The sequence below is a fragment of the Phaeodactylum tricornutum genome, chromosome 31, assembly GCF_000150955.2.
Source record: "Phaeodactylum tricornutum CCAP 1055/1 chromosome 31, whole genome shotgun sequence".
Classification (NCBI taxonomy): domain Eukaryota; phylum Bacillariophyta; class Bacillariophyceae; order Surirellales; family Neidiaceae; genus Phaeodactylum; species Phaeodactylum tricornutum.
Genome location: NC_011699.1, coordinates 108,497 through 132,064, shown reverse-complemented (window position 1 = coordinate 132,064; position 23,568 = coordinate 108,497). Strand labels below are relative to the sequence as shown.

Here is a 23,568-nt window from a genome sequence, read left to right as displayed (position 1 = left end):
CATGCCGCGACCAGTTCCGGCACCCGATCCGGAGCGACAGCTGATGATCAAGACAAAGACATGCCAACGGTATGTTCGTAGGACCGAGGTACAAAAATGGAGCGATTTCGTAGCCCAGAGAGATTTGGAGAAACAGACCGGTGTAATACGCGAGCAATTCGTGCTGCGCCGAGTTGCCATTCTGGTCAAAATTCCGTCTGGCCTTCGCCCAAAATACGTCAAACGACATAGGCGAGCTGTCGGTAAAAATTACACCAACCAAACTATGTTTGTGCTCACTCCCCTTTCTCACGCAAATTCTCTCGTACCTTTTCTTAGACTACTGAAAGAAGTAAACTATTACCAAAAAGAAGTTCAAGAGAACGAAGTCAAGCTGCAACAAATGAAAGATGACAACCGCGATCCGTACGACGTCAAAAAATTTGCCGAGGTCCTGGACGAATCCTACATGATGGTGCCCGACTCGGAAGCGCGACTAGCCCAAGCCGTGCACGAATTGCGAGACTTTTTGGAAGAAGAGACTTCAAAGCTGGATCCAAAGGGGGAATGGTTTACAACAGCAGAATCTTTGCTGAAAGAAAACGGGGCCAGTGGCAAAGGTCCTTCCGTGGATGCGATCGTGCCGGAAACCAAAGTAGAGGATCTGGCGGAAGGAGAGGCATTCTAATCAAGCCATTTCGACCGGTGCTATTTTAGCTGTCCAGGTCGAGCGCTTCGACTGATTGACATTGTCTTTTTCGATCGGACAACTTGCGAGTTTTGACAAGGGAAAAAGAAATAACGATCTCCAGAAGCAGTAGTAGCGATAACGTCATCGAATGCGTCAGACAGTAGATGTTGAGAAATACATTGCATTGATTCTTATCATTTAAATTTCCAAAAGCTCGTTCGTAGTAGGGCCGTCGTCCACGGATGTAGTCCGCGATCGACCTATATCCGAATCGCCGAGGTTGAGCAATGCCCTTAAGCTGTTGGTGTCGTCGTTCGTAAAATCGGTGCTCCATTCCTTCCCATCTAAATCGATGGATTCTAAATCCAAAATCTTGGATGCGGTAAGAGTTTGACAATCATTTCCGTGCTGTTGGTGCTGTAAAGCTTGATTGTTACAGTGCTTTGGACAATTTAAATCTTCACACAAATATTTGGACGGCCACATGTCACTAAGGCGATTCCCGCCGTTGCCACTCCGTGCCGGCTGCACGCTATGGTAGCATTCAACCTTGTCACCGACAACAAAGTCAATGTGAGCACTCCCGTCCGGCATTTTATGCAGGATGGCCTTGTGACCGCACTTGCCTTCCAGACGATGCATGTGCCTACCATCGAGTCCGCATTCCGATTCGTTCGCGTGACGATGTTGGTGACCATTCGTCGACGAATTCTTGTGCGCCGTACGACCGGGGTCTATGTTGCTGTGGTTTTTAAATTCGGTTCGGCTCGATTGACTCAAACGGGATATGCCAGCGACAGAATGGGGCTGCGGTGATCCCGTTTTGGCTTCCATTGGCGGATCTTCAGCTTGTCGATCCGCCGCGAGCGCTTGCAGACGCTGGCCTTCAATTTTCCAGGCGTCAAAGGCGAACTCGAGGTGCTTGGCCGAGCCTTCCCGGGCGTCCGACATTGGGTACCCCGCCAAGACCATGGACTTTTCGTACAACACCTTGTTTTTGTTCTGGTACAAATGCAGGGCTAGATCTTTCTGCCGAGCGGTGTTGTTGTCCCCATTGATGATTTTAGCCAGCGTACTGGTACTATTCAGCGTCATTGCGAGTTGCTCGAGTGTGATACCGAGGCTGAGGGCGGTGGAGTTGAGACTCGCAATGGCGACGCCCGATGGTGCCGTGGGATCGTTATTGCGTTCGGGAGGGTAGTGAATCTCGTACGTGGATCGATTGTTGCTGGTGGCGAAAGGCATGTCGCTGTTTCCCAAATGCGTGTTGGTCGCGGAAGGATTGTGCCGTGACGACGTAGAGGGGTTATTCGTATTCGACGCCGACGAGCACATCGGATGGTGATGATTTCCAATCCTCGGCACGAGTATGGGATGATACTGGGGATGGAATTTCGCCATGAGACGCGGACGGTCTTCTTCCGCTTCGGCCGTCGCCACACTCAATTCCTCCAGCATTATTTGCTGCTGATCATTCTGTAGCGAGGCTGGGTCGTTGGGATCTACATTCCTTTTCCGTACAGAGACCCCGTGGTGTCCATTTTCGTCGGAGGGTCGGGAGCGTTTGCCTCCGTGCGACGTCGAGCTGTGTGAGGAGTTCTCGTCGTTCTCGTGGTGGGGTGAGTGACGCGTCGTCTGCTTGCGTGCCAGTCGGAGTCTTCGGGAGAGTTGATTCTTGCGTTGTCCCAGCGTGACTTGTTCACTGTCCATGTAGTTGGCGTCCTCGTCCGTCGGGTAGGTAAAGCCTCCGGCTGTCAAGGCGTCAAAAAGACTGAGGTTAGGATCGTTCAATCGAGCTGCGACAGCTCGGTGCATCCGCGGGTCGCCTTTGCGACCGGTGCGGGGATTGTGTTGCGAGTGAGGCTCGGGTCTGGCGGCGGTCATGGCGTCGTATGCAGTCCCTGAAGGATTAGTCTGTTTTAGCAATCGAAAAAGAAACAGAAACGAAACGGAGGGATGAATAGAGAGATAGATGAATCCGTGTCCGGGTGAGAAAGAGAGAGCGCAACAAAGACAAGGATCGAGACGGACAACTCGGGCAGGTCGGGGGTATCCTTTTTGATTCCGTCCCATCCAATGTACATACAAGAGAGAGAGAGAGCGACGAGATACACGACGGACGAACACAATTCCCTCACAGTCGAGGCTTTGGAGAAGGGTCCAAAAGGCCTATGAAAGGGGCTCTTTCCCGATACACATGGCACTCGTTTTCCACATATTTCTGTAGAAACGACTCGACGAAAGGCCACAAACCAAACCTGTCTTCCCCGACGTTGCAGGTAGCTATCTATCTATCTCAGGATTCCATTTCACACGTCCAAAGCTACACGTTTGCCTTGCGCAATGTAAACTTACAGTTAGATTCATGGTGACTGACAATTGTATACATAACTACGTAATTCGTACAATGGGCGGTAGGAACCTCTTTTTGTGTGTCTGTTTGAGTATGTGGTTACATACAAACATTCCTGTCAACCAGCCAGGGTTGTTTTGATTCGGGTAGTTGAAAGGACAGGGAACGCGAAGCATAGGGAGCGTTCGCGTACTACTATTCGCTAGGTAGGGGACAACGGAGCGTCACAATCTCCGCACCCTAATCAGCCGAATAGCCTTGTCGGCCTTCCAAGAAAAGGCCTCTTTTGTCGTGACACCGACCGCAGCGGTCCATAAGAATCGAATGGATACCGAACGACACATTAGTGAATCGTTCGTCTGTCTGAACAATGTCGTGTCGGACATATGGATTACCCAAACATATCTACCGTGTACGTGTTTACACACAGTCCGTGCGTTCCTCTCGTCGGGTCTCTCCCGACACGCGACCATGGCGCTCACCGTCCGTACGGTACCGCATATCCCAGCCGTGTGGCTCCCATAGAACCATCATGCGTCGGACCGTTCCAATCTGGTACGCCTTACTGTGGCCTCTCGTACTCTTGCAGATACACAGTAGTACGCAAGCATGGTCGGCGCCCACGTGCACGCGGCGGACGCTCCTGCACTCCTGGACGATGGCGGGAGTCGCGGTCGCCGGCGGGTCCAACCCGGCGCACGCTGCCGCCGATTGTTACGCCGACTGCTTCCAAAACTGCAAAGCCATTGCTCCCAAAGATCTCGGATATTGCAAAGACTCGTGTCGAGACTATTGTGCCCAACCGGATCGACGGGACGGTTTGTCTGGCTCCGTGTCTAGTGCCGGAGGTGAAGTGGGGCTCCTCGGTGGAGGATTTCCGGGTAGTGGGACCGTTGTCAAGGGACAAGACAAACCCCCTTCTGTTACTCTGCCGGGACTAGATTTCTCTTCCGGAATTGGCAAGAAACTGATCGGCTACTGACTGACTGTGATTTGTACTAGTCACTGGCTGCTTGTTTCGGAGGCTGTCCTCGGTGAGAATAGTCACGGACCCCTCCCACTCTCGTCGTTTCCTTTTTCTGCGCCATATTTCTGCTTACTGCGTAAACGCTACATCCTCTAGATAAATGCCGTACACGATTGCAATCGCTTAATTCTACTGAAAGACTTTTTTAATCTATTGTTATATACATTCTCTCGGCACCTGTACATGTACAAGCTCTATAACGCACGGTACCCTTCCGCGATTTCTGCGCTGTTCGTCTGAAAGTCGGTTTCCATCGTTGTCACGTTGTTGATTGCGTACAAGAGCTTGTCCCTCAGCAAGGCTGCATTGCTGTATTCGGGCAACGTCAGCGAAAAGAAGCAAGTAGATGCGCTAGGCAAAGCAAGGTCCGCTTTCTCACCGACGTTGACCAGATCCTTCTGTAGCTTGAAGGGAGCTTCAAAGTCAGACTCCCGCATCGGCAAGCGACTCCGAGCCCACACAAATTGTAGAAAGGTCTTGCGTTCCCTATCCGTCATTGATCGAAGAGTCTCCCAAAAGTATCCGACCACCGGATCGCTGGCTTCATAGCCCTCGTATTCAACAACACGACGCAGCAAGTCGACCTCAACCTCGGGGTTCCCACAAAGCACATCCCGCAATTCTTCACCGGAAAAAATAGGCAAAATCTCGTACGGAATTACGTTGGCAAGTCCTTCCACGAATGAGTTCAGCATGCGCTGCTGCCACCACAGTAGCACAGAGGGATCTGTGCTGTCTTGTAGTTGACGCGCAGCCAAATAGTCGATTTCGTTCAGTCGATTGGTTTCGGAACTCAATTCTTCCACGATAGCTTTCCAAACCGTCTCCATGGGCAAGGGTAAGTCCACTGCAATGTTATGGCGATATGCAGTACCGGTTAAACGACCCAAAAACATAAGAGACTCTTCCACTTCACGTGTGGTCTCATTCCGCGACGCCAAGACGCTCAGAAAACTACTCCGAAGTCGTTGTTCTTTTTCACTAATGTCAGTATCAAAAACTGCCGATTTGATGCTGTTGACATCCTGTCCATTCAATGAGAACATGAGCAGTTCTCTATTCTCGCCGATCGCCTCAGCATTGTTTGGTGTTGGGTCCAATACCCCCAGAGTACCGCGGTTCAGTGGATCAACCTTCAACAGCTCGTTGAAAGCATCAGTGTATACTTCACGATATGGGCCAGAATAATCATTTACGCCTTCTCCAATAAATTTGACTTTAAAAGCTCGTTTCTGGCCGCCATGGCCTTTCGCTACGTACGAACGTCGTAGCCCCGCACCGCCCCAACTCTTAGTTTCGTTCTGCAACTGTGCAAAAACGGAGTGCTTGCGCTTAATGACAGCTCCATCAAGGTCCATTGCTCGAGCTGCTTTCAATCGGTTTATGCGGACTGTTCGAATCTCTCTCGGAAGTTCGTATTCATCGTGACTCAATGGAGTTGGTGTAGCGGTTGCCTCCGTCACACTCTCTAGAAAGCCTCGTTTGACACTGGAAAAAATCAGGCCACGGAGAGAGCGTAGATGAGTGGCAATGCTTGGTACTTGGACCCAGGTCATCGCTGCTTGCGTTTCAAGTAACTGAACCCGACCTGCCCTGTCAGTGGTGGCACCGTACCCACACATTCCTCCAAGAATGGCAGAACCTTCTTGGCATGGACGCATCGGAAGCCATGGCAACGCATATTGAACACGCCGATTGAAGGTTTTTAGTAGGGCTACCCTCGCAAGAACAGATTTGAGAGGGGGGACTTTGTTCTTGTCATTGATTTGACTCAATATAGAGGCCGTGGCTTGCTTTGCTTCCACGTTTGCTCCTTCAAAGTTAGGGAATGAGTGGTTCGGATTTATAGTGCCCCATGCGAAAGAAAGAGCGGATGCAACATCTCGAAAGGGAACTTCAGTCGCATCGCCCTCTTGGCTAAAGTTACAAATGTGGTTAACGCAGCGTACCAAGAGTGAGTCCGACGCTAGCTGGGAAAGACCGTCGATCCGACTATTCGATACCATTTCCATAAATTCCTCGATACCGTTCACCTCTAACGAGACCCTCTCTTCCAATTTGTGATCGTCGCCTGATTTCCAGCTGTTGTACCAGGAAATGGCACATTCATAGGGAGTGTCAAAACTTGTCACCGAGTCCGCTCTAAAGTCGTCGAAATCTTCGAATTTGTCCGTCGCTGTACCAGACTCAACCGGATGCAAAATCGGCTCCTCGTTTCCTCCCCGAATAGTTGCAGAGATGTACCCTTCTACATCCTCGTACTTAACGCGGTAACGGACAACTCCACACGAGTTCACTCGACATTCCAAGACATTTCTCCTCGGAATAATAGTATTTTGTGGGATAGTACCAAGATTTCGTGAAGAATCATTGATTTCCAAATCTGATCGGAGAACAGCTCCATTCTCGAAGACGATGCGAAGTCCATTTGGTGATGGGCACTTGAAGCGATTGAGAGTAGGGAGAACGATCCCTCTCCCCTTTCCAGGCGTCACATAGTCAATATCATCCACGACGTCGCATTCGTGAAGCCAATGGGGTAAAGCCGCGCCCTCGGCAAGTGATTGTCCTTCGTTTTTCTGGGAGACAATCTTGTAGAACAGACGGAGCTGGTTTTGTCCAACAATAATCGCTTCCTCTGCCAGCTCTAAAAGCCGTCCGGAACTACGACGGAGACGAAAGCGATCTCCAGGAAGAAGCACAAATTTCATCCCAAGTGCTGCACATGCCGCTGCACACCCGGTGGGTGAAGTGTCCATCTCGACTTTCCCATACCCGCTTCCTCGAGTAGAAACTTGAGCCCGGTAACCTTCCTTCCACTCAGTATACTCACACATCGCCTCCTCAATGAACCAGTCTGGAAGACAATTGCTCGTATATCTTGACAGAAACTCTTCCACAGCCAAAACATTTCGTAGCACAGTCACTCCGTCAACGCCGTACCAAGTCGACCACTTCGGCAAGAATGTAACACGATCACCCTGATTGCGAAGACCAATTACGGGCCACAACGTCCTTGGTTTTTCAAAGCCTTGGGCAGGAACACGAGCGAAGCCATTAGAGGCGGATTGTCCACCTCCACCGGTTCCACAGCCCTCGACGCTAAACCCAAACGGTGAAAGATTTTCAAACGCACATCCCAAGTCACTGAGAATGTGCTCGCCGTATTTTAAACCATCGTAGAAGAAAGACATCCTACCAGCATCACAGTCAAGTAAAACACCTATTGTATCGCCCGAATGTGCATGAACGCCATACACTCGTTCGGAACCGTTCGAGTATGTTGCCCGAAAATTGACAAACCCCCAGCCATGCCATTTCGATAGCCGTGGGGGTCCATCGGATGGGGGCTTTTCTGCGCAACCGATAAAGACACTCCCAATATCTGCCTGCTCGAGTTTTACCTCCCAGTAGTGTACACCTTTGGCAAATCCAATTGAAGCAAAAGCCGTCCCTCTTCCGTCAGAGGTACTGCAAGTCACTGTACTTCCATCGCTACTTACAGCTAAATTGGAGGCATGAAAATCTCGATCAAATGTCAGAGGAGGAGGAGGAGGGAAGACTCGAGGGCTACATGTTGAGTTTCGTCTTCCTATTATAAGCCGGAGCTCACTCGTCGCCGAGACAGAGTTTCCGTTTCCGGGATTTCGTAAATTTGAAACGACAAACTCGGTCTTTCCTACCCGCCGCTCATAAAAAGAGGTAAGGGATTCGGATGCCCCCTTTGATGTATCGACTGCAAGCTCAAATGTTGTACCTGGGAGATATGAAGCTTGACCGAAACGAGCCTCCCATCCCGAGTCGTTGGAACCGTAGACTAGACTTTGTTCCTCTAAAATAATCGAGCCATTTGGAGAACGGCTAAGGACGACCTCGATCGCAGCACCGAAGTCGGGCAACTCCATCATGCCAGTAATTCGACCATTGCTGGAGTACGGCTCTTGTCTCTTTATGCGAACTAGAACACTGTAGGCCTTTCTGACTCCAAAGCCACGTCTAGCTGCACACTGCTCCGCAGTTTCAGGGATTGTATGGCGCTTGGTGACCCTAGTCGCGGCCTTGTTGGTATCGACATGAATGACATCGAACCTGCCTCCATCGCCGCCAAAACGATAAATTGCTTCTTTCCCAGTGAGCGACCATCGAACCTTTCGACCGAGACCGGGCTGGCCTCTCCAAGCTTCGATAGAAACCACGATTCCAACAGGCAATTTTACCGGAGGAAGCTTTTTGCGCAGAACCTTTTTTTGTCTATTTCGGCGACTCAGTTTTGCCTCGCTCTTCTTGGAGGCTTGTTCTTCGCCGTCTACGGGTGCCCCTTCCGTTGTAATAAGAGAGCTCTCTTCCTTTCTTTCATTGAAGCTTTCTTCTTCAAGTGACAAAGCAAGTTCCCTTTTCGCCTTGGCAGATTCATAGCACTCTCTTCCATCGTCGTCGATGGCTGAATCCCAGTCCGGTCCCCGCATCACCCAGCAGCCGGTCCTGAGCATAGGCGGTCCTTCCCCTCCTTCTGTTAATGACCGCGCGGCCGATCGATGTGGCTTCATCCAGTCGACCTCGTGACATACTAGTTCGCCAGACCACACCTCTTCATTTGGTAACCATCCCTGATTTTGCTCCCAAAAAGGGTCAGAATCTGGGGATTCTGGAGCTTTGGTCTGAATTGATCCTGAGCGCGGACATGCGGCTTCCAGTCTGACCTTTCTCCATAAGGAATTAAAGACATCTTCGGGCATACCATATTCAATATCTACAGCGCGGCGAACGGCTACAAGAAGTTCAACTATTGCTTGAACGTATCGAGAACAGACAGGATATGCAGCACGCTCGGCCCAGATCCTCCTTGCAACGGTCGATTCAAGGCGACCATACAACGCAGACAGTGTCGTTGATCTCGATAAAACCTTCGACAACGCAGAGGGCTTTGAGTTCAAAATGCCAGCTGCTGTAAAGGAACAGACCATCCGCCAAGGGATAGAAGCGGAAAGAAAGCCAATGCTCCATGCTCCGAGAAGACTTTCGTGCAGGTCTTCCGACTCTTCGGTACAAGCCTGTACGGATGTGCTCAAAAGCACCCCGGTAAGGAAAGACGCAAGACGGGCATCAGGTTGGAAAGGCATAGTCTCGACGTCAGAATGGGATTCGCTTTTTTCGGGTATAGACTGCCTTCGTGTCGATTCCTGACAAAGTGAACAAGATTTGAGAATTGAAACTCGAATTAATCTCTGACGACGCAGTGTTACATACCTTCGTGGACCCCTCCAGGGCACCATCGTCAACAACTGCCAGCACCCTGACGTAGCGGTTTACAGATTGAGCAAGGACACTTCGAAAAGACCGCGAAGAACAAGCAGCCCTTTGAATACCCTCACGGACAAACGCCAGAATTGCTCCACCGCCATCGGAACCAAACGCAGCCTCTGCTGACGAGGCGAAGGATTTACTCGTGTCATAGAAGGCTACGTTTCTGTCTGTGCAACGAAATTCTTGAACACTGCTTAAAACCTGGGTGAACCCACAAATTGGCAACTGTGTACCCAGATCTACAAAAGAGGAGTTCCCCGTACGCGACTGCATCTGGATTCCTAGACCAAGAGCTTCAGCCGCGATTGCCATGGTCCCGGCTTCTCCGGACCAACCCCGAGTTGACAAACATGCCTCCAGTACTCTCCAAAGCTTTTGGGACACAAGACTCTTATTCGATATTTCTGTAGCGAAAATTGCCAGGTCAAAGTGTTTGGCTGATACAAGAATGTGCAGCAACAGTTTGCGAGAAAGCATCACGGCTAGTGCTACGGACTCATTAAAGGCCTCTAGCACCATTTCCCTCCTTACTCTCTCGTAACCTTCCAACATTTCTTTGGTTATATCCTCCACAGAGGTCCGTGGGTCGGTAGCGCGATCATTGGAATTCCAGACTTTCTCGATACGACCGGTGAGAATAGGAGAATCATCGGAGTGGGCTACTATGCTTGGTATAGAATGTTTTGGACGGGGAGACCCCAAGTGAACTGATGCATCGGAACCATAGTATCGATGACACCAAGAAAAAAGCTCATGACCGTGATCTTCCTCGGAAAAATCACACAAGAGTTTTCTGGCGATAGGAACATCAGGGTCATCCAAAAGCCTTTCATTTTCAAGCCATGTTCGACGCTCCATAACGGACTCGAGAACTGCCTCTCCAACCCCACGATATCCCGGTGGGGGTGGAAACCTGAAGGACTGGCCTTCCCCGCCAAGAAGAATCCTAACTTTCTCACGCCTGTTGAAGCTAACAACCGGGAAAAGTCCACCACAAAATTGTATATCCTTGAATGCCAAGCCCATTCCAATCTCTTCCTTTTGACCATTCAGCGAAAAAGATATTTTTCTGGTATCTACATCTAGAAAACAGCCAACAACATCTCCTTCTTTCCAACGACATCCCCATTCCGTGGCTGCACCGTGCCAGCGCAATCGTCGCCAGCCGTCAAAACTGAAGGAACTACTGGCATCTCCGCAGCCGTCGCCTCGGTCGGCATTGCAATGGCTTGCGAAGCTCGAATCTCCAAATCCGAGCTGTATACAACCTGATGTCCCCAAGACAGCTTCATAGTACCAGCAGCCAGCTTTCAGCAGCAACCCTCTCACACCAACGGAAGCGAAGCCACCGTTAGCAAGACCTGAAACTGAAGAATTATGAGGGTCAATGTTTGCTCTACCCGAAATCACTTTCAATGGGCACACCAAGGCTTTCAATTTAGAAACCCTCCTCATCTCTGACGATTCAGTAGTCATTCTATCCACCTCTTCTTCATTTACATTACTCGACTCATTCTCCTGGTCGGCGTCACTTTCGTTCTCTCCTTCCGTTTCTCTGTTTTCGGCTGATGCTTCAATATCTCCTGTATTATTGTTGTCAGAATCTTCATCGCTATCGTCGTCGTCATCATCATCGATGTTGTCAACTTCCTCTCCCTCCTCCAAATCGTTCAATCTTTCCAACGTTTCGTTGTTATTAAGAATCCATGTCAACGCATCATCTACATTGTTGCTTGTCGCGCTCAAAGCTTCTGTGCACCATCTCCTTGGGAACCCCATTTCCATTAGTTGTCGAAGAAGATGACTATCATCCAACGGTAGTAAGCCACGATGGCTCGAGCGGTTGCCACGGCTCTCCGAGTCTTCTGCCAGCAGTCTTTCGATATCGGCTCCATTCTCAAGACAAAAATGCACTGCAGCTTCAATATTGGACCCTCCCGTACGGCGGAGGGCGAACTCTGAATAAGATCTAGGAATTCCAAGCTCTGTCATTTGAGCTATCGCAGCTTCAAGAAGATAAACTCCACCCGTCCTACTCTGATCATCGTCCTCGTCACTGTTACTTCCTCTTGTGGACTGTGACATCGATCTGTTCGAGGTTGAGTCAAGTTCCCTTAGTCGATCGTCTGGCGTCAACGAGATAGTGGATGTCGCGATAGACGAACGAGGTTGCGCCTGTGGTGCTTTGGCACTGTCCTCGAGTCTAACAGCCATGTCACCATGAACGCTCTGTAGTACTGTGGACCAGGAGTCTTCGTGAAGAGAAGCAATTGCATTCTCCCTATTATTCAGGTCGTTTAAAAGCTCCACGAATCGAATCAATCTTGCTTCTCTTGCTGGAGTTGCGGCAAGTGAATCACTTAGGACTTGCCGAACGAGATCCGAATTCCCAGCTTTGTCTAAATGTTCGGGCCATGCCAAAGATAGCACTTTCGCGAGGCTTATACATGAGTCCCTTTTTTCCAAAAACGCAACAAGCAATTCTTCGTCGGACAGTAGTGATATGCAGCACTTTATTGCCATCAGATCAGCCATCATTCGAAGGCCGCCGGAAGTATTTCTTTCCAAGTCTGCCCTTGTTTCAATTGAAGACGTGGCGTTGTGAGCTAGCTCAGAACACATGTCAGCTTCCAAAGGTGAAACTTCAGACGAAGGCAACTTTGAAGCTGTAAACAGAAGAACGGAGCTTTCCAGTTGCCCTGAAGTGCATCCACCAGTTGAAGAGTCTATTTTTGATTCTGGTTCATCTTTCCGTTTCGGAACTGTGGCTGAAAGCAATGACTCGACTGAGTCACTCAGGAGCATTCCCAGGAATTCGGCAAAGTGCTGTGAATCTTTGCCAAAGACAAGGGCAACTTCTTCCGCCACAGCGACATCGGCAAGGGGTGCTCGCAGGGCTCGTACAGACAGCGCATGACGTCCATTGACTATGTGCTCACGCTCGACAACATTCGAATGAGCTGACCAGCATTGGCGGGCCACAAGGACGACCTCACAAAAGCCGCTTTTGACATCAATGTTGCTGACTATACCTGCGTCGCCTCCGCATCGAAGAAGCCCGGCTGCGATTGAGTCTGTGCCAACGGGCGCTGACCGAGTCGTACCGCTTCCAGCAGATTTACTTGATGTCGACGCCGACTGTTGGATATACGAAAGAGGCATAGCCGAAGAGGGCTTGAGAAGTACTCGCGACAATGGATGTATTCCGCGGATCGATCCATTGAAGAAAGCAAACACTCCCGCCTTCTTTACTGCTGATTCATGGAACAGAATAGATTTTATGACCTTCATGATCGAAAGTCTCCAATTGGGTCGATGAGGACTAAATAAAGCTCGTAATAGCGAAACTGCTTCTCTAGAAACGAGGGCTTCAAATGAATCTAATCCAAGATCAACAACTTCGGATCCAGCCAACATAAAGAGACCTTCAATCATAATATCCGAAGGATCAGCGTTCTCCAGCAAACCGAGCAGGAAGAAAACAATTCGTGCACGATGTCGAGCTGGAAGAGCCCCGTTTCGTGTCTTCTTTTGTTGGATAGAAGTCGCAAATATTGGACCTTGTTCAAGATCAAGACCGACAGCTTTGAATAAAAGAAAATGCCACCGTCTATCCCGGACAGCCGAGACATTCCACGCGCTTGGACGAGATCGCGTGATTGTACTCAGAATGTGCAGCCACTGTGTCAGGAAATGGGATAAATAGTTCATCTCAAATAGGTCTGAGTCTTTCAATGCTTCTTTGGCTGGGCGCGTAGTTGTCCTTTGATCTGAAAGCAGTCGAGGTACAGGGCGTACTGTAGAGCAAATTGCCGTTCCATGGTCTCGTAGATACATTAGTGCCACCGCTTTCTTAGCCTCTTGCTTCTGCATGCTTCTTTCACTGCTTATAGTCCTTTCGTGCCAGCGCTCCAACTCCTCTTTGGCCAAGCCAGCAGTTACAGCTGAAAGCGCCTCGCCACGAGCGAGCTCTACCGCGGGAAAAACATCACCGAGTTCAGAAAAAAACCATTCAAGGCAATCGTCACCTTCAGAACTCTCAATAGTAACCTTTTCTGTGGACGCCAGCAGCTGATACAGAATCAAGTGAACAGCTGTAACAGAAAAACTCAAGACAACCCTCGAAAGATCCCGCTGTGCGACCGAGTGAATAAAGCGAACTATTTGCTGCCCTGTAAAATTTTCCAGGTTTGAGTCATCTTCAAAAATTGCTGATCGGTGCCATGACAACAATTTCTTAAGCACGTTCAGCACATCGCTACCCAAGCTATCAAATTTATCTCGAAGACTTCCAACAACTGTAGCAAGTACCGATAGGACGAAAGAATCGACCATCACCTTAGTTTCAATTCCCTGATTTGACTGTTTCCCGACAGCGGTTCCATCCAACACTTCGACGAGAGTTCGAAAGATAGAGCTGACTCCAACCATGATTTCACTTCGAAAGATCAAATTAGCTCCAGAAACATCGGCCAAGCAATGGCCGTCCAGATTCCAATTCTTCTTTTTGGTTGAAGGGTGGACCTTTGCCCGACCGTGGCCAAGGAGATTGGGAAGACAAGCCACGATACTGTCGAGGGCAACATCTACTCGATTCGCGTTCTCGCGCAAGAGAGACGCAAGATCTTCGATAACAATGACCCGGAGTAACGCTCGGTTGGACGCACAACACATATGGTAACGAACGGATTCTAAATATGCAGCACTTTTGACTCGCCGGAAAAACCAAGAAACGTCCTTGACCGTGTCTGATGCGCTCTGGGAACATGGATGGCAACCAAGTCCTAGCAAAAAGCAAGCAGATTCCTGACATAAATTCAGGAAGTCGACGCATGCTGAGCGCCTATCGGAAGGAGAATTTGCGATTGCTTCGCGTGTACCGTCTTCCAAGACCCTTAGCGCTTCTTTCCAAATTGGTTGGAAAAATGCTGGCATTTTATCGGAAGGGTTGCATCGATGAAGCTCGCCAACCAGACCGCAATGAAACACGATAGCAGCGACAACGTATCTTCTTGTACTCAGATACTGTTCTGGACAAAAGGAACGAAGGGATCCCAATCCTCCACTATTCGCGGCAAAACAATCATCGACTATTGACACAAGTTCCATTAGATCCTTCGGTGCTTGAACGTAAACGGTGTCAGGAGAAGAGCCGTCCTTGAAAGCGCGCTTCAAAAGAGCATTTCTAGATATACCACAAAGGCTAGCGTCTAAATCGCAAGGAAAATAGACGTCATTGAGCTGCTTTATCAATGCATGTGTCCCCAGCTGGTCAGTGCAGAGCATGCTTTTTGACATAAATGGTCGTCCCAGGGCATCCATTACAAAGTCAAACTCCTCCCGACTTCCTGAAAACGCTGACACTGCGCCACCTACGACTTCACTGTGGTCTCCGGGTATATCTTCAGCAATAATGGACAATAAATGGCTATAGGCATGACATAGGATCACTTTTCCTGATGTAACCAGCTCGCCAAATGCTGCTGGAGAATCTTTCTGCGTAGGGACATCCTTCAGACGAAAGCTTTCTGTTTGCTTCGTACCAGAACGAATCCCTGCTATTTGACCCTCCGTCCCAAACTCCACATTTCTGTACGTCCCTTCGAATCTGCAGCAACCCAACCCGACTCGGGCTGCTACGACACATGACGAGGAATCATCGGTTCGAGGTATACTGTGGGTACGGTTGTGCTGGTCCGACCATTTTTCAACAAAGGTCAGTGACGAGCCAGTCATGGATCCCGATATATCAACAATACCGTTCTTTGACTTGCCGGTTGTTCCCTCCCCTTCCCCCTTGAAACCGATACAGCGGCCGTGTTTGTCTAGCTGCGAGTGAAATTGAACAATATACTCTTCGAGATCACTCGATCCCGATGTCGCCCTTATTACCCAAGCGCCGTCTTTTAATGCACAAGGAAAGAGATTATGGGAAGTCGAGTGCGTAGCACAGTCGTTGAATGCTCGAATGCACCGACTCAAATGCGGAAGGAGAGTCAAAGCTGATCGGATCGATAGAACAGGTACCGACGAGGGGGATAGGCACAACACTGCAGCTAGTGCAGGCATAATTTCCTGTAAATAGTGGTTCGATTTCTCGCTCAAACCATGGCCAACTTTCTGAAAAACTTGGGCCGTGTAATCAACAGCATCCTCTACGAGCCGTTCATTAAAGGCGCGAAGTTTGAGAAGCGTTTCATCGGGGCGCGTTACTGAATTCAAAGGGGATGGGAAAAAACACTCTCCGCTAGACACACTTCTTCGTGCACTAGCGCGAGCTTCGCTCTCTAGCGTCAACAGACTAACGCAATCGTCGCGTTGGTAAAGTCCCATTGCCGGATACAGTCGCGAATCTAACGGCAAGCCTTCGAAGGCTACTCCCCAATCTTCCACTACACCTTCGGCCTGAGACTGCGACCTCGGACCCTCCAAATTGCGGGCTGCTCCGTCATATGCAAGAGATACAGTTTTTTGATCATCTTTCCAGGAACCAAAACTGAGCGTTCCTGAATCGGTATCAAGGCTTACAATGATTATAGAGCCCGTGCGAAACGTCGAGCCGTAGTCACCACGAATCTGATAGGAAGCCAACTTCATGAGCTTGTGACAATTAGCACAAGAAACCAGAATAGAACATTACGTACCTTCCGTCGGTCATGCCATAGCGCCTGTGTGCCAATCATGCCCCAGCCATACCGATCACCTCCAACGTAGGTCCGTGTGTTTGCCTGCGATGTAGAAACACCGATAAAAACATGACCACGCTCACACTTATCCAGCCGTACTGCCCACTTGTGTACACCAGATTTAGGACGGAACGATTTAGTGGACAACACGCTGCCCCAGACTTTCGAGGCACGCTGGTTTACGCAAGACCCGACGCCTCCTGATGATGACGAGAAAGATTCGATGCTAGTGGATTGAATGGCAATGGAATCTGCGCATTTTGAAGGGTCAAATTGGAAATCAAATGAAGGCTCTTTGCTAATAAGGACCAAATCCCCAGTCGGACTGGAACTATTTCGCGCTTGAGGACGTGATGTATTTCCCCCTATTTCGGTAGAGGTAAACAAGCCATCCAAAAGCAGGATCCGACTATGGATACGATGGCAAATTGCTGAGTGGAGTGACCATACCTCCCTCTTCGCTTTGGGAATTATTTGCCTTGCAGAATCGAGCATTTCCACAATTTTGGACGCACAGAAGGGACTGGAGTCCAACTCGCGATACCTGGACGTCATGCGATGGTCGCTTGCATGACTATCAGTTTCACAGTGAAAGGGAATGGGACGGGAAACGAATCCATCAAGAATGTCGAAAACACAGAATCGATGGCACACCACTTGTAATCGATGCATTCTGGTTTCCAAAGTAGAAGACGGAAAGACCACAAGATCACTTATCTCCCGATCTTCACCTTCAAAAGAGCAGGCCGAGTCACAGAGAGACTGAAGAAGGTCGCAGCGGGATGTATTTGTCGGGAAGAGAAAAGGAGTGCATTCTCCCCAAGTTTCAACGGAACCTTGATACAAGCGCAGAGACAAAAATACGTTTTCAATCCCAGAACAATCGCCACCTAGCAAAGCCACATGAGACTTATACAAGTCCGCGGAAGCCAACTCATCGAAAATATCAAATAACTTTGTCACAGTTTGAGGGCATAAAAGCATACGAAGGTTCATGGAAACATTCGAATTCCCCTGTCCTTGCCCTCCTGACTTTAGCTGTTGTCTAATCAGACCTTGTAAATGTTGGAACAGAGTCTCAAGTGCGCACTCCAAGCAGCGAGAGAAAAGCCGAACCTTGTCCTTCCATGCATCAACGCGTTTGCCTAGTGAAGCGAGAAGAGTCGCTATATCATGAGCTGCGGCAGCTGCTTTGCGGCGCATCCCTTTGTTTTCTAAGGAGTCACTCGACAAGGGCACATCGTCTTCAATATAATTCATAGCCAACGTTACAGCAGGATCGTCTTGTTCCTCGGAAGTCCGCATAGCTCGGTTTGAAGTAGATGCTTCGCTGTCGCATGAATCTAGCCCGGTGTCACCCAGACGAGCCCTGTGCTGGCGAACTAGTGCTTTGCGCAAATTTTCAATGGCATCTTTTCGTTTCTGTACGAGGCTCAAAACGGCAGCCAGTAGCAGAGGAGCGATACAATCGTTTATTTTCAGTCGGCTGGACCCAGGAATTGCCTCCGTTCCACGAGAACGAAAGAGCTCCGAGCACATCCCGCCAGGGACAATCAACATAGGTAATTGCTCGTCGTCCAAATCCGACATTCCTTTGACGGCCTCACGACGCACTAAATATAACAGATAACGGAGCATATGTATCAACGCATGCGATGCCGGTACAGAACCAAAACAACTCGCATTGGCGGGATCCAAGTACCGCGAGAGCGCCGGAGCTATGGACTCGTCCGAACTCGGATCAACCAGCACATTGTTGCTCGTCCTGGAGGCCCCCTTGTCGAAAAACGGATATAAACCAGGAGGTGTGGGCCATGGAGGGAGGGAAGCATTATCCTCGTCGTCATCGAAGCTAGCTCTAGTTGCAGGAAATTCGGAAATTGAAGCTTCCACGTCGGCCAACATATCGGGATGCAAACTCAGTGTTTCGGCCAGTTCAACTCGACCGTCAGAAAAAACTGGAGCGGCAGTCAACTCCACGGCGCCATCCGCTGGTCCTTCCTCATCGTAAACTTCCCTCACGGCAGAAGGAGCATCGGGGAAACGAAGTGCCATGGCTTGCTGTAGAACAGCATCGTCGTCGTCATCCGTATCCAGATCCCGATCGGACTCGACAACATGCCCAGAACTAGCTCTCGAGCTTGATGACGAAGATCCCTCTCCTTCCGACGATTCGTCTTCTCTCTCATCGTTTTCATCGGCGGCGGAAGAGGAATCATCTTCTTCTTCGCTATCTGGTCGAGTGGGGATGTCTTCTTGATTTTGCCGCGGAAGACGAGATCGCGAGCGTATCCTTGAGTTACCATTATCCAACGCTCGCTCTAATAGCTCATCATCCTCGTCAATTTCGAATTCCCGGTGGTTGCTGTTGATGATACTATCGAGTGCAGCACTAAGGGCAGCCGACTCGGACTCGGCGTCTTGAAAAAATCTTGCCGCTGCTTGTATTGCCGACGTTGGGTCGTCACGGTTGACCTCGTCCGACTCCTCCACGACGCGGTTCGCGGCGGTCGTCGTGTCTCCACTTGACGGAGTCTCCAATTTCGCCAAAAGTCTGGCCTTGACGAGTTCCGAGCGCGTTTGGTGGGTTGCTGCGGTGTCGGCCCAAAATTGCAACCAGGATTCGTCCAAGCCAAAGTGGTCTTCGTCGTCACGTACACACTTTGGAATAAGCGCCAGTAAGGAACCTATGCGTAGGGGTAGTTCGACAGGATCTTCGTCGCGTGTGGTGGTCTCGGCCCCTGGCGAGGAAGACGATGCATTCGCTTCGAGACTCGCCGGAGTGTGGAAGGCACCGGCCAAACACTGCAAAATGAGACCAATCAGTGCCGGGATAGCTTCCGGTTTTTCCCTATGCTTGGTCCAGTTACAAAAGGATGCTTCCCAAGAAGAAAAAGAAGCGTTATTAGATGTCGACGTGCCGGAATCTTCCCACAAAGTTTTGGCACTCTCGAGCTGACTCAAGTTGTGAACGGTCTCGGGATCCAACAGGGAGGACAAGATTGTTCTCAACGGAACCGCCGGAGTCAAGCTGCTAACGTTATCGTCGGATTGGGTGACTGATTTGTGATGATTCCGAATGCGCTCTTCCGAGACGGCATCTCGGACCGACTCGTGCTTGGATGTTTCGTCATCCCGTCGGAGCCCCGCTCGTACGCGGTGGATGGGAAACACGGCTTGGTATTTTTCCAAGGAATCCAGGTCGTACCGCGACAACGAAAAGGCTTGATCCACTAGAGCCGCCTTGGTAATTAAATTGGGGCGAGCATTCAACGCTGCTGGTACGTCTTCTTCCTGTAAGCGGGGACCGCAAAGGGGGCTTTGTGAGTACGAGAGCGCGGAATACGAGCACTCTCCGAACGTAGACCAGCGCACAACAACAAAAAGAAACGAACGGAGAGTACTGGTGCTACCCACGAAAAAACCAAAGACGCGACAGGGAATGGTCGAGGGATCCACACTGGTAGATATGCATTGCACAGTAGGCAAGAGCCGGTTCAAACGTACCACGAGACGTGCGACTCGATAGTAATCCCCGTGAGGCTCTCGATCCAATAAGGCTTCAATCGCCAGATCACGCCCCGTAGGCACACTGTAGCTCGAAGACATGGGAGACGCAAGTGCTGTTGCTACGAAGACTAAGGTGAGTGTGCGTTGAAGGGATATCACCAGAGAACGAACGTTATTGCGTTCGACAGAGGCTAGACGGAACCCAACCTTCCCGTAGAAAGCGTGTTTGTTCTCCGTGAGCGGCGCAACACAGAAAGACACTCGATCGATATCTCTCGGATCTCAAAGCACACGCGAACGCCAGGGGAGAGACCAGTCCCAGGTTTTCCCGTTCCCTGTACGGGATTTTCCTCCCGGCGTTTTTCTACTGACCCGTGAGTGTCAATTGTTTTGACATATGATTACGGTACTTCTGTGACAATATCAGTCATTGCATGTCTAACCAAACGAGTTTGAGTATAATTGTATCTGTGAGTGTGAGTCCGACCGGACACGATTGGTTGCAGGCTTTGCGAGAGTATGGTATCACCGACTCTTTTTCTACCGAGCATCCGCAATCCCCCCCCATCCAATTCAAAGAGGTAGGGTTACTGATGTGACGTGAAACCCGAGAGATGCACGGACGAGCGACGAGCGTTCACAAACACTACCTATACGCCGATACGGTCCCAGGCGCGACGCCCTCAACATCGACTCTCACTTTTCTCTCGCAAGAGTCCGCTCTCCATTCGCCAATCATCCAACGATGATACTCCCCGCGACGACTGCACGTATCGTCCCCTTTCAAGGGCGATTAGTCTCGCCGTGGAACGTAGTGCGTCCGAAGACCGCCACACGTTCTCGTCGTTCCCGGGTGGCTACGGTAGCCGGCATCTCCGCTCTGCGCCAGAGCACCAGTGCGGCGCACGCCGCTACCGCTCGCGACACGCGCTTGGCGGGACGCCGTCGCTTTTACAAGATTGTCGGAACAACACCCAGTCAAGCTCCCTGGGTGACGCTTCCCGCATCCGAAACTGCCGCTTTCGTGGAATCACCAATTTCCGCCGGGGTCGACAATACCGACAGTGCCACGGGAGTGGTGCGGCGGGGGAAACTCGACCACGCTACGCTCCGAACGTTTCTGCAACCGCGCTCCCTTCCGGGTAGCACACGCGACGGACCAGCCGACGAACAGTCATTCGATTGGCACGGCGTGACTTTGGATGGACGGGTCTTACGCACTCCGTTGGGACAACCCTTGTCGGTGCCGTCCGTTACACTGGCCACCATGATTGCGGCGGAATGGAACGCCCAAACCCCCTACATTGTGCCGACACAAATGCCCCTCATGACACTCGCGTGTACTGCCCTTGACCAGACTTCCCGACAAATGCGCACGTACCAAGAAACATCGTTGAACTTTGTGGGTACCGATACGATTTGCTACTGGGAGGACCCGATGGAAGATCGGGGATTGTACCAGGCCCAGGAACGTTTGTGGGGCCCCATACACGAATTAGTCAAGCAACAGACAGGACACGCCTTGGCGCAAACGCTCGGTAGCGAAGGCGTACTGGTGGCCAAGAATGCGTCCAAACTCTTTCACCCGCCCGCACTGTACGACTACGCGCGGGAGTTTGTGGCGCAGCTTGATGCCTGGCAATTGACTACCCTACACGCGTGTGCGGCGGAAGCCAAGTCCTTCTGGCTAGCCTGGAGTTTACTGATGCACCAACAACAGACTCAGCAACAACAGCAATCGTCGTTAATGGTGGATTTGGAAGGCGCCATTCAAGCGGCACGGGTGGAAGAGGAATACCAAATTGCCAACTGGGGTTTGGTGGAAGGGGGGCACGACTACGATCGACTCAACTCCTCGATTCAAATAAGATCAGCCCGGGCCATGTTGGATTGTATTGCTCTGGACCGTAAAGTATAGCGTAATGGTATGCTTTGCGAATGGTCGATGTCCAATATTTCCAATCGACGCAAGGATGCCTTTGGCCAAAAGTTGCCATGGAACCACTATCTTAACATTTTTGGAGCTTTTTCGTGTAGAGATTGATTGAGTCGGCCAACTCTTGATCCATCGTCTCTCGTTCCGCTTCTTTTCGTTGCAAATCAAGCGCTCAGCTTGGCCAATTATTGCCGTAGCGTTGATCATCCTTGGTCATGCGCTTCCACGTGATTGATGTAGCGGTTACAGCGCGCCTTTGCGCGTTGTCTCAAATTTGTTCCAATTCGTCCACGAAGTCGACCAAATGCGTTTATCGCCTTCTCGGCTTTGACGACTCGTAAGTTGTTGGACATGAACCGACCAAACATGTGGATGGAGGAGTAACAATGACCCAAAAGACTGGGAACAAACAATAAAAACGGGTAACGAAATGATTGCTCACACGGTCGAAAAGTGGCTACTTGCTTATCTTTCGAATAGTGACAGAGAGTAACCGTTGGACATGCCTTACCAAACGACAAGGCACTCCCTTTGGGAGTAGACTGATCAGTATGTGAAACGTAGATGCCAAATACTACAAAGTATGACCATTTTAGTGGAAACGCACGACCGGAAAATGCCTGCCTTTTTCAAGGATTCCTAGAATGTCGTTAACGGTACTCTATAGGAAGTCACTATACGTCCGAAACGACGGCCAAACTGTTCTGTATCGTTTCCGTGTAGCGATTCAAGACATTGGCAATATCTTGATCCGCCGTCGCTCGTTCCGTTTGTTCCCTTTGCAGATCGGCCTGCAGGGCGGCTAATTCTTGCCGTAGGGTTTGTTGCAATCCCTGAACGTGCGCTTCCACGTTGTCGTCGTATCGTTCGAGCCGCGTTTGCAGTTCGTCGGTCGCCGCGCGCCGTTCGCGTCGGGCTTCGTCCCAGGCTTGTTCCGCTTCTTGCGCGACGTTTTCCAATCGCTGTCGCAAACTCTCTTCACGAATCTCTCGCTCCCTCTGCGCCACTTCCGCCTGCTCCTGCAGTTCCCGTAGCATCTCCCGCGCCTGTGCACTTTCCGAACCGGTGCGGTCTTCCCAGCGCGCCACGTGGACACGCCAGGACTCTTCCAAAGCGGTCAATCGGTCGGCCAGTTGTTGCCAGCGATCGTCCGTGGCTGTTTGTTGGAGTCGCCAGGACTCTTCCAAATTTTCTTGCAGTGTGCGGATACTGGCCTCCGTCTGTTGTTGGAGATTTTGGAGTCCGTGTACCCGTCGTTTGGTTTCCGCCTGGAGTGCGGCTTCGACACGACGGATTTGGACTTTGAGGTCCGAGACGACCTGATCTTGTCGGGCGCGACGGGTACGAGCCCGTTCCTTCATTTCCAACGCGAAAGAATCGTTCGCTGTTGCCGCTGCTGACGGCGACGATAGTGACGACGCGTGCGACGTGGGGATCGTGAGCGCACTCACCGGCGTGTCGGGCAGCGACGAACGCGTCTCTATCACGGGAGTCGTACGCAACGTCATCGAGCGGTGGTGGGAAAACACTAAATGCGGAAAGCAATGACTGTGTGAACACAGTGTCGATGTGGATGGAGAATAGGTATGGGGGTTTCACAGCGGTAGCTAGCTAGCGCCCCCGCTCTCAACAAACCGTTCCCGAGACTTGGCTTGGACTGTGTTTTGTTCGTCGAGGTTGGGGTCGAGTCGGAAGGACGACGACGTCAGGAGGATATATTCGAACCAATCCAAGAAGATCATAAATACAAAAACGGGTATGCGGTCACTGGACTGTGAAGAGAGAGACATACCTACATTTATTGGAAACTCCATAGAAGGCCATCCTTGACAGTGAAGAAATACGTAAATTGTAATCTCAGTCGCATTGGAGAGGTTCTTTCACCGCACCAGTTTTATACATAAGAGATTGCGCCCGGATAGGGAATTTCCTCTTAGAATAACTTGTATGGAAACTGAAGTCTTTGTTGAAAAATGGTAGAGATTCATTGGCTCGACCGAACCGAGCGGCGAGTCTTGCACGCGCGTCTACGACATTACAGTACTACTTACAGTGAGTTACAGTCAGTTAGGGAGCCGATGG

The 23,568-nt window shown here is 50.5% G+C and overlaps 6 protein-coding genes across 6 annotated transcripts; 3 read left to right on the top strand and 3 right to left on the bottom strand.

Annotated features, from left to right (window-relative positions):
* Nucleotides 1-316: 316 nt before the first annotated feature.
* On the top strand, nt 317-517 carry PHATRDRAFT_17048 (predicted protein; the record flags this gene model as incomplete). The annotated part of the gene is made up of 1 exon (XM_002185489.1): nt 317-517. A coding segment is annotated over one exon (201 nt), but the record flags the coding sequence as incomplete, so codon positions are not given.
* A 319-nt stretch (nt 518-836) lies between these two features.
* On the bottom strand, nt 837-3,104 carry PHATRDRAFT_50561 (predicted protein). Its single transcript, XM_002185452.1, has 2 exons — nt 3,026-3,104; nt 837-2,584 (listed from the first exon to the last, which is right to left on the bottom strand). The coding sequence occupies exons 1-2, from the start codon at nt 3,035-3,037 to the stop codon at nt 869-871; spliced, it is 1,728 nt and encodes a 575-aa protein (XP_002185488.1). The 5' UTR covers nt 3,038-3,104; the 3' UTR covers nt 837-868.
* A 451-nt stretch (nt 3,105-3,555) lies between these two features.
* On the top strand, nt 3,556-4,005 carry PHATRDRAFT_41541 (predicted protein; the record flags this gene model as incomplete). The annotated part of the gene is made up of 1 exon (XM_002185488.1): nt 3,556-4,005. The coding sequence occupies one exon, from the start codon at nt 3,556-3,558 to the stop codon at nt 4,003-4,005; it is 450 nt and encodes a 149-aa protein (XP_002185524.1).
* Nucleotides 4,006-4,244: 239 nt separating this feature from the next.
* UPL1 (ubiquitin-protein ligase 1) lies at nt 4,245-4,745 on the bottom strand (the record flags this gene model as incomplete). The annotated part of the gene is made up of 1 exon (XM_002185451.1): nt 4,245-4,745. One exon carries the CDS (start codon nt 4,743-4,745, stop codon nt 4,245-4,247), a length of 501 nt encoding a protein of 166 aa, XP_002185487.1.
* Nucleotides 4,746-20,295: 15,550 nt separating this feature from the next.
* On the top strand, nt 20,296-21,605 carry PHATRDRAFT_50559 (predicted protein; the record flags this gene model as incomplete). Its single annotated transcript, XM_002185487.1, has 1 exon — nt 20,296-21,605. One exon carries the CDS (start codon nt 20,296-20,298, stop codon nt 21,466-21,468), a length of 1,173 nt encoding a protein of 390 aa, XP_002185523.1. The 3' UTR covers nt 21,469-21,605.
* Nucleotides 21,606-22,160: 555 nt separating this feature from the next.
* On the bottom strand, nt 22,161-23,310 carry PHATRDRAFT_50558 (predicted protein; the record flags this gene model as incomplete). The annotated part of the gene is made up of 4 exons (XM_002185450.1): nt 22,161-22,879; nt 22,938-23,014; nt 23,122-23,253; nt 23,279-23,310. The coding sequence occupies 4 exons, from the start codon at nt 23,308-23,310 to the stop codon at nt 22,161-22,163; spliced, it is 960 nt and encodes a 319-aa protein (XP_002185486.1).
* Between the last annotated feature and the right edge of the window lie 258 nt (nt 23,311-23,568).